The sequence below is a fragment of the Echinops telfairi genome, unplaced genomic scaffold (assembly GCF_000313985.2).
Source record: "Echinops telfairi isolate 266 unplaced genomic scaffold, ASM31398v2 ScPeMD7_23;HRSCAF=83, whole genome shotgun sequence".
NCBI lineage: Eukaryota > Metazoa > Chordata > Mammalia > Afrosoricida > Tenrecidae > Echinops > Echinops telfairi.
The window spans coordinates 57,403,245-57,413,833 of record NW_022103920.1 but is presented as its reverse complement, the minus strand read 5'-3'; the positions used below and the strand labels follow the sequence as shown (position 1 = coordinate 57,413,833).

Below are 10,589 nucleotides of genomic sequence, written 5' to 3'. Positions count from 1 at the left end.
AACGAAAATAATGTTATGGTTGGGGGTCACCACAACATGAGGAACTGTATGAAAGGGTCCAGGCATTAGGAAGGTTGAGAACTACTGCTCTAGGCAATGACCCTGCCCTTCGGACTCTGGGTGTTGGCCCTATGGTTCAGCTTTGCCTTCCAGGCCCCCAAGGGACACAACTCTGCTTTGTTGGCTTTGGGTTGTCCCATTCTCCTGGCCCAACTGAGTGGCACCCCAGCAGCCCCACTCCACTGCTTCTTGGGTATGGCAGCCCACTGACTCAGCTTTGAGCAGCAGATCCACTCCCACCTTTCTGGCACTTGTCACCAGCAGCCCGACGCCCTGGCACCAAGTTAGTGAAGACCTGTGTATTAGGCAGGGTTCTCTAGGGAAACAAAACCAGGACACAAGAGAGAGAGAGAGAGAGAGATTTATACAGCACAAAGAAATCTTAACAGCTAATTAATCCACACAGCAGTACAGAAGACTCAATTTAATTCACTTCCATGGAACAGTTACTATACTGGAAATCCTTCAACTCACAGGGCTGCCGGGTCCAAGGTCAAGGAAGCAGACAGCTGAGACTTCCTTTGGGCAATGCAGGCAGAATCCACCCACAGGCAGCAAACAGCAGGGCGGGCCACCAACAGTCAGCAGCTCAGGAGCTTAGTGAAGCAGGCCCGGGTGGAATAGCGAACTCCAGCAATGCAAGATGACAAAATCTGCCAGCCTCAAGCTCAATCAATGTACACACCAGCAGCGTGGGGAAACAGGTCTCGAAGGAACCTCAGGCTCTAGCGACACAATCCATGGGTTGGATGGCCCACAGGTGGTGTAGTTCTCAAGTTGAGACAGAGAACTAGCTGAAGTAGCCTCATGCTGGTCCAATCACCAGAGAGTAAGAGGCGGGCCTTGCTGAGCCATTTATCTCTTTGCCCGCCAATCAAACTGCAACCTGATTAAGCCCATGTGTTCCTATTGACCAGGTTGGCACAATAAACCTACCTCTCACAGCCTCACTCTCTGAAACCTGGAAAGCTGTGGTCCCAACTTTGAAACCCCCCAGTCATGGCCCTACTATTGAGGCCCTACTCTGCTTCCCGTGCTCCTTGTCTCTTTACCTTTCTGGTTCCTTAGCATCTCAGCCCCTTGACCCAAAAAGGGCTTCTAAGGTTGACTTGGCCTCTGCTCTGAATAGGCCACTGTGAGCAAAGCTTCTTATCTCTACTGATAAGTGCCTCCATGTACCACACTCCAGCAGTAAGCCTGACTGAAGGCACTCAGGGTACATGCACCATGAGCAACCTGCCATGCTGTCTCATGCAGTCCCCTGGTTCTGCTGCTGCTGTTTCTCTGCCGCAGGGTCCCACCATCTATGCCACTTTCAGAGTTAGAGGTCACCTCACTTCCTTCTGTATCCTCAGCAGAATTCCCAGGCATGCCCATAATTCTACCAATAATCTCTTTGAGGCGAACTAGGCTTTCACTGTCAGGCATCTTAAAACTCTTCCAGCCTCTAGCCACTAACCAACTCCAAAACTGAGTCTGTCTCTTCGGGCTCTGTTACTGCAGGATTCTCCTCTTGCTGCCAAATCTGCCTGCCTTATGTCCAGTGCTGCTGGAACAGACATCCCACAAGTGGCTGGCATTCACGAGAAGGGATTTATTCTCTCCCAGGTTAGGAAACTAGAAGTCCAAACTCAGCTGTCAGCTCTAGGGGAAACTTTCATCTCTGGGACTGCCCTCGGGGCGGTCTTTATTTCCTTTTGGCAGCTTGTCTTTGGGGTTGGCATCCCATGGAGATCCCCATGGATTTTGGGATCAGTCTGCTCCTGGGCCTGGGTGTTTTTCAGCCTGGGGACCCCAGGACAAAAGAACACGCTCCACTTCCAGCTCTTCTTTCTTGGCAGCAGTCAGTTTCTCTATAGATTTACTGCTCTCTCTCTTTTTTAATCTCTTAAAAGGTAAAGGGGGTCTGTAGGCATCTGCTGGCAATGCCCTTTGTATCTGATCAGGGTTGTGAGCTGAATAAGAATGTTGCATCCCACCCTAGTCCATTACAGCTGATGGGCAGGTCACATTAGAACTCCTCATGGTGGGTGGAGAGGAGGTGATTGCCTGTCAACCCACTGAAAATCCCAAGTTGATGAGTATTTTGGGTAGACACAATTTACAATACCTTCCAAGGTAATACTTTAGAAAATCTTTTATGGAAATAGCCACTTAGCCTGATTGCCTGAGTTCTGATGTTCAGTTAGATTCCAATCACCTATGTCTGTCCCTTTTCCAATCATCGCATATTCCCCCTTTAATCAGGAGGAAAAGGATGGAGGCAGAATGGCTAAAATATTCAAGATGGTTTGTTGCACTCAGTGTTCCACTCAATTTCTGATTATTGAATTCACCATAAAGACCAATTAAAAGGGTTATGGTAATTGGCTTTTCAACTCAAGATGAAAAAGGGTGGAAGCAGGGCGGGAAATTGAATGCTGTGGACAACATATACATTTTAATTCTACTTCACAGGGACACAATTTAATGTACTGAATAGGATGACACATCATTTCAGTTGCAACTTCCTTGTCTCATGTTTCAAGAAACCTTTCCATCCTGGACAAACCTTGATGGCTGGTTACCCTGTCTGTACGACGAGTTTTTGACAAGAGTACTTGTTTGAAGTTAACTTGAAAAAAAAGTTTTCCAAGGGTTGGAAAGATAGGGTTAAAACAAAATCCCTACATCTACTTTGGAAGGGAAAAAAATCTCTTACTTGTACTGATGGGAGAAAATGATCAGGAAGCACTTGGCACTTGGAATATGCACCTAACTAGCACTGAGGGGCTGGTCTGACCCTCAGGTGTTTCACTGCGGCATTTGTGGAGATGTGCATTTCCAAGGGCAAGAGAAGAGCCATCTCCAAGAGCTTCATTTAAAGAAGGACACAAGGCCAACTTGAAAGGGAATAAAGGCCACACTTGGGGGGGGGGGGGGGCGTCCTGCTGTTATTCCCCTGCAAATTTAATTCAAACAGGCATTGAGATCTGAAACATGGAGATAGCCCCAAATGAGAGGATACTTGGATTTTTTTAAAAGGAAAGAAAAGAAATCCAGGACACAGAGAACTATCTGAAAGCAGCATAGTGGTTTCTTTTCATGTTAGTCATTAGTGCGCTGAACATGTTTTGAAACTGTGTACTGTGATTTCCTTTATATGAAATATGCATCTTATACATTTTACAATTTACAGATAGACACTTGGCATCTAGAAGGATTAGTTCTACACATATACCATTCAACTAGTGTTAAAGAGATCTAAAGACCATCTAATGCTATCTGGATTTTATCATTCAAAAATGTAACTCTTTTGAATGCTATCATGTTAAATGCAACGATTTAGAGAAACCTCTTGTAGACAATGGTGTGTTTCCAAACAGTTTAAGAATCTACACCACTCATAAAACTGATGGTACCCCTCAAAATATTTTATTACATGTTCATTGTAGGATGTCCTTATAAATTGTACTCAAGCCTATTCATTATATGAGAAAGATTTCTGTGAGAAATACTTTGGACTTATTACTATCATAAGACCCCAACCTGACCTATGAGCAAAAGTCCCTACAGGAAAGGTTTCTATCATAGCAACCTGATTATTGAATGGAATAGGGACACTTGTCACCATAGATTGCCATAAAACTTCCAAAATTCAGTCTGGTGGCTATCTGTCTTTTAACCCAAGTCACTATAATTGTTATGGCTTAAACCACTCATTGAAAAATATCTGACCGACGTGAATCAGCATATTTAACCCAATAAATTTAAGAGAATCCTGAGTCATTATTTAAATTCAAGTACTGTCCTTCGAATTTTATGTGTTATTGGCACCTGCCAACGGTTTAAAATGTTGAAGTCGCCAAAATAATAATATCCCCTGCTCAGTACTTCTCTTGTAAAATTCTACTTCAAAGTTAAAATAAAAGCTTTAAATTTAAAGTAGCACTGTAATTCCTTTTGAGTAATTTATCTGGAGAATTCTTACATCATATGTCATCCACAACTTATCTGAGATCTACTGGGTTCATCTTGACTCTGATGTTAATGTATTCTGCAAAGATTTCAAGACAACACTAGTAGTGACCAACTCCAGACACATGCAACGATCACATTATTTCTACTTTGAAAGCCCCAGTTACAGATTATTATTAGACATATCAGATACCATGACTTTTAATTAACTGCATGTAGATCAGCTGGAGTTGGAGACAAGCAGAGAAAAGCTGGCACCATCTTTGAAAAAGCAAATCTGTATCCAGGTTGAAGCACGGCATCAGGAAACGTGATCTGAAGCCAGGCCCTGAAATAGTTTGTGGTTCAGACAGTTTCTCCTAATTGGCCACCAACTCTTCACTGAGGTCTCCTCTCCCAGTTAAATCCTGGACTTTTAGGAATAAAGCAGCAACAGGGGGAGGCCCCAGCGCTCCATGGAGACAAGACAAAAGGACCAGAACTGTAAACTCTGCCTGGTAAGTGACGTGCGCAGGACCAGCTGAAATACCCAGCCCCATTCTTTTGTATACACTTGCACTGGCTGGCTTTGAGATCGAATAGATGACTCTGCCCCTACAAAGTTTAGGCTGAAAATTGCTTTTTGGTGGTGGTGGGTTTTTTTAAGCGTCTCAGCAAGCTTTTCTACACTACATAATACATTTGCTCCAAAAGCTGAATCAAGCACACCGGGAGGGGGAAAAGCGACTCCAATTGAGAGCTGGTTTTGAAAAACATAAAATAGGCAAATCAAACCACCCCAAAATAGGGCTTGTCATAGAAGCAGCATGCTAATGCGACAATATCCCCATAGCTTTGTGGTTTTCTAGGCAAGTCCATTTTGCCAGCAGTGTTCTGAGAAACAAAAGACTACTGGCTTTCTTTCTATGGCACGACACAATCAAAAATAGTTTTCTAAAAACAAGATGTGATAGTCATTTGAAAATCTTTTCTGTAACTATTTAAGTTCAGAACATAAACCTTTCAGCATCAAATTTATAACTACACTAATCTCTGGATAACACAATTTAAAAAAAATTTTTTTAGCTTTAATATTCATTCCTTAGGGAAACACCAGCAGTATTTAAAGGGAAAAAAATTCCCAGAAATTATTTTAATTAACTTAGTAAGCTGGCTTGTTTTCATTTGGCCCAATTATTATTTTGGATGTCTATATAGTAGTGCCTTCTTGGGTATTTACATTGTTTTAATAAGTTAAATTTTCATCTTCCTACATTAAATTGAGCAATATATTTATTCTATCAATTACATTTTTTTCATTTGCCTTAAAATGAATGACATAAGACAAATGCCTTATAAACATGAAAGTAATTCCATTGGATGGCCCACATTTTAGTTTCTTGCCATACATCACAAAATGTTTTCATGGGAATATTTAATGAAGTTATTTTGCACTTTTAAAAGAATAAGAGACTAGATTTCCAAAGGCATCTGAGGTTTCCCATTGCCATTTTCCATAGCCTCATTTCCATAATGTAAAATGTACAAATGTTGCATGTCTATTTTCTAAAAATCAGGGTGTGTGTACTTACACAAAGTCTCAGACTGATTCCTCCTGGAGAAAGTTCCTTGAACAATTTTTAAAAGGGATCTTCAGAAGCAACTAACAAAATAGCGAATTCAACTGCTGCTTAAAATTCTTATCAACAGTCATTTAACCATTTATTGATTGCCTAGATATGGTTTCAGGATATGTAAAATGGTAGGAAAAGATAAGACAGTATTTCATAAAACTCGTGGCAAAAGTAATGGTTAATGATTTTAAATTAAACCTCCATATCATAAAAAGTCATGTAAATTGATCATTAGAATAAAAAAGGTTTAACATTAACATGAGAGTTCCTATAATAATCTGCCTTGGGTAAAGAAATAACTGGCAAACTTCTGTTTTCCACTCTTATAAAAACTGACCTTTTCTTGGGGTTTTACAAGTCTATTACCATGCAAATAGCTAATTCTTTGGGAAGCTGGCTTAAAGGTTTCAGTAGACTTCCATTGAATTCCTGAATTTCATACTGAGATTTACTTATGAGCCGCTGAAATGCAAAGAGTGCAGGCAGTTCAGGCACAAACACCGTGTCATTTTGTACAAAACTTTGATTTTTTTATTTGGGAAATTAAAAATATGATATTATATATATATAAACTTCTATTCCTCTATAAATATAGATGATCTTGTGATCGTGAACAGAATAAATGCATACCAAGTTCAAAAACATGGTCATGTTGGGTATGACAAACACAGAGCGTTCAGTTCCTAAGTACCAGTACCGGCATGTGATAAACTCTTACAAGTTTCAAACAATACAATCAGGAGGAGGATTTTCCCCCTCCTTTCCACAGAGAACAGAAGAGAATCATTTTCAATGGCTTTGAGAGGTTTACAAATTTCTGCAAATCTGTAAAAGGAGCACACAGGAATAGACGCGGGAGGCCGGCCGGCAACATTATCCTCTCGCATGCATGGCAATTATTTTGTTTCCTTGAAAAGCTAACCCATTCCATTTTCCCATCTGCCTTTCTCCTCCTGAAATCTTACCTATCTATTTTTTGTGGTGTCAATTTCTCCTTCCTTGAGATGTGAACAGTAACCTTAAGTTGAAAGTGTATTACTTGTACCTTTTAAGTTTCTGATACAGGTCTAATTATTATTTGATTAAAAATAAGAAAATAGCACTTCATTTGGGGAAAGGTCCATTACACTGATCCTCTTCTTAGAAGTTTTCATCTGCAGTCAATAGCGTGCTGTCCAGTTAAGGAAAGCAAAGGCCGACTCCGTAACAAAGCTTCCCAGGTGAACTCAATGTTTTCATTGTACTGAGGAGTAAGAGCTGAATGCTTGGGCTGTCTCAGTCCTACAGACAGAATGCCGGGCCTCGGTGTGCAATCAGAATTAACATTTTATAAACCCCAGCTTCGGTCTCTCTCAGCCCACACAAAGCTTCGTGCCTCTTCCCAAATCTCTGTAACCACAACTTTCCATGACGCTGACCAAACCCATACCAGGTTTGACACTAGGAAACGAAAATGAGCTCATCCACCAAAAATTATACTTCAAAAAGTTTGGCATTGGTTGTCCCACTCGCCCGCTAACCTTCTTGGGTGGGAGTGTCTGGGCGCTGAAGACTGTGTGGGGCAGGCTGGGGCGGCCAGCACCCACACCCACACCCGCGGGCCACTACTGAACTGGGGGACAAGGCTCCGGAGAGCGAAAAGCCGGCGTCAGGAAGTCAGAGGGACAGGCCTTCGAAATCTACCCTCCGGGTGAGGGCGGAACTGAAATGGACTGGGGCACACCCCCCGACTTTGGAAGTGCAGCGGAGTTCAGTACCTAAAGAATCCCCACCCCAAGCCTAGAAGGGAATGAGGAAGTTTGGGCGAAGCGACCCCGCCCCCACACCCCGCCCAAGCCGCCCCCCGCAGGGCTGGGCTCCCCAGGAGCCGGGGGCACAGCAGAGGGGGCAGTGTGGTGGGGGGGCACCCAGGGAGAGTCAGAGGGGTGGGGCACTTTCCCCCTCTTTTCCCTACTCTTGCCTTTTTCAATACACTGAAAAAGGCACCAAGGAAAAGACTCAAATAATTAAACCGCTCTAAATAATTAAAATAATAATAAAAAACAAACAAAAAAACCTGTGATCGGCTGTCATTTAAATACAAATATACTTACAAAAATCTTACACAGGCTATTTACAATCACAAAAAAACGGTACGAAGAGGGCTCTGTCCATCTCCCCCTCTCAGCAGTCAGGCCCTCAGAGCCCTTTGCCCCCAAGGACGAGCTTCTGCAGGCCCAGTGTTGTTCAAAGACTGCAAAAGTGTGAGAGCCTGGCTCCGACGGAATTCCTGCGGCTGGCTTTGGGGGTGGGGGGCGGGTGGCTGGCGGGTTTCAGACAGTGGTCTCCCCCTGTTTGCTATTGGTAAGCCGGGTATAGAATTTCCTCCAGGAGTTGAGGGTCTTGCCCGACCAGATCCAGAAGCCCGACGTGATGCCCACGATTAGTGTCATAAGGTACTTGATCATAAAGACGGTGAAGTCGGGGCTCATGGGTGGGTGCGGCGGTGCGCCCCCACCTGCCTGGAGGTGAGGGCAGGGGATGGCGTAGCTCTTGCAGCTCTGGGCCACCCAGCTGCGCTCCCACTGGTCCCGGAAGGCCTGCTCGTAGAAGTAGCAGGCGATGACGATGGTGGCGGGCACCGTGTAGAGCACGGAGAAGACCCCGATGCGCACCATGAGCTTCTCCAGCTTCTCCGTCTTGGTGCCGTCGTGCTTCATGATGGTGCGGATGCGGAAGAGGGACACGAAGCCGGCCAGCAGGAAGGACGTGCCGATGAACAGGTACACGAAAAGGGGCGCCAGCACAAAGCCGCGCAGCGCGTCTACGTTGTTGAGCCCCACGAAGCACACCCCGCTCAGCACGTCGCCGTCCACCTGGCCTAGCGCCAGGATGGTGATGGTCTTGATGGCGGGCACGGCCCAGGCAGCCAGGTGGAAGTACTGCGAGTTGGCCTCGATGGCCTCGTGGCCCCACTTCATGCCGGCCGCCAGGAACCAGGTGAGCGACAGGATGACCCACCAGATGGAGCTGGCCATGCTGAAGAAGTAGAGCATCATGAAGAGGATGGTGCAGCCCTCCTTCTTGGTGCCTTGCGCCACGGTGCGCGCCCCGTCCTCGGCGAACTTGTCGTTACACACCACCCGGTCCTCCAGCAGGAAGCCAGCGATGTAGGCCACGGCCACGGCCGTGTAGCAGCCCGACAGGAAGATGATGGGCCGCTCGGGGTAACTGAAGCGCCTCATGTCCACCAGGTACGTGAGCACCGTGAAGAGCGTGGAGGCGCAGCACAGCACAGACCAGATGCCGATCCAGGTGCGCGAGAAGCGCAGCTCCTCGGGCCCGAAGTACATGAGCCCGTACACCTTGGTGGGCTCACAGGGCGCCCCGCAGTCCTTCTCCCCCAAAAAGTGATAGTTGAGGTAGGAGGGCACTTTGAGGGCGCGCGGACAGGAGAATTTGCCTCGCTCAGACGCGCTGGCGCCCCCAGGAAAGCCGCCGCCACCGCCGCGGTGCCCCCCACCGCCGTACTGGGGATTGCTGGTCCAGAACTCGGGCAGCAGCGAGGGCGTCGGGGTCCCCTTGTCCGACGTGTTCTGACCCACGCACAGCTCGCCGGCTCCGTGCACCGGGAACTTCTCGCACTTGAGCGTGTCGGGCCACTGGAAGCCGAACTTGTTCATGAGCGCCTCGCAGCCCTGGCGCGCGCGCTCGCACAGGGAGCGACAGGGCGGCAGCGCCTGCTCCAGCACCGTGCACACGGGCGCGTACATGGAGCACAGGAAGAACTTGAGCTCGGCCGAGCACTGGACCTTCACCAGCGGGTAGAACTGGTGCACCTCGAGGCCCGCGTCCTCCTGGTTCGTGTGGCCCAGCAGGTTGGGCATGATGGTCTGGTTGTACGCGATGTCCGTGCACAGCGGGATGGAGATGGGCTGGCAGTAGCCGTGGTCCGGGATGGAGATGCCCCGCTCGCCGTTGTACTGCTGCCCGCTCGGCTGCTGCGGCGGCGCCGGCGGCGGGGGCTGCTGGCCGGGCCCGGGCCCCTGTCCCGCCGCCTGCGCCTGCACCCCCAGCAGCAGGGGTGCCTCCAGCAGCCACAGCAGCAGCAACAGCCGGCGCGCCAACCTCCCGGGCTCAGCTGGGGGGCGGCGATGGCTGTCCCCGTCCCCGCTCCCCTCCGCCGCCGGGCCGGCCCGGAGCGCCCGGGCACAAAGTTCCCAGCTCCCGCCGCCGCCGGCGGCCGGGGACTTGTTAGGCGCCTCCTCCTCAGCCATACTTTTTCGCCTCCTTTCTGGGCGCCGCTGGGCTGGAGCTCGTGGCGGGGCTGCTGGCGGCGGCTCCCCCGGTACCCGGGGCGATCTCCTCGGCGCCTGAGCCCTCCGCGGAGCTCCCGTCGCGCTCCGCCCGCTGCCCCGGCTCCTGCTCCGCGTCCCGCAGCCGCCGCCGCCGCGGAAACTTGCGATTCATGAAGCGCGGGCGGCGGGGAAAGCCCGGGTGGCTCCCGCGCGCCGGGGTCGCGTCCCGCCTTCGGGCCCCTCGGCTCGCTGGCTCCCGGCTGGCGGCACCGGGCTAGTGGCCACGACCCCGAAGAGAGCACAACTCTGGGCAGCCCAGGGGCCTCGGCTCCCCCCTGCGCCTCCGCCTCCTTCTCCGCCGCCGCCGCCTGACCATTTGTGTCAATCCCTCAACTCGCTCCCTCTCCTCTCTCGCGCGCGCCCTCCGACCGGTTTCCAGGCGCCCCGCAGTCTGTCTTTCACCAAGAGGGAGGAGCCTTGAAACCGACGCAGAACTGGAGGCTCAGGGACCGTCGCCCAATCGCCGCACCAGCTTTCCGGCGAAAGGGCTCCAACCGCCTGGTTCCGTGGGCGAAAGCCGGCGGCGGACGGGAGGGCGGGCGGAGAAAAAGGAGGAGCGGGGAGGAGGGAGGAGGGAGGAGGAGGAGGAAGTGGTGGTGGAGGCAGAGGCGCTCGCTGATCA

At 49.1% G+C, this 10,589-nt stretch overlaps 1 protein-coding gene across 1 annotated transcript; it reads right to left on the bottom strand.

Annotated features, from left to right (window-relative positions):
- Positions 1 to 7,470: 7,470 nt before the first annotated feature.
- On the bottom strand, positions 7,471 to 10,206 carry FZD1 (frizzled class receptor 1). Its single transcript, XM_004702651.3, has one exon. The coding sequence runs from the start codon at positions 9,884 to 9,886 to the stop codon at positions 7,943 to 7,945; it is 1,944 nt and encodes a 647-aa protein (XP_004702708.1). The 5' UTR covers positions 9,887 to 10,206; the 3' UTR covers positions 7,471 to 7,942.
- Between the last annotated feature and the right edge of the window lie 383 nt (positions 10,207 to 10,589).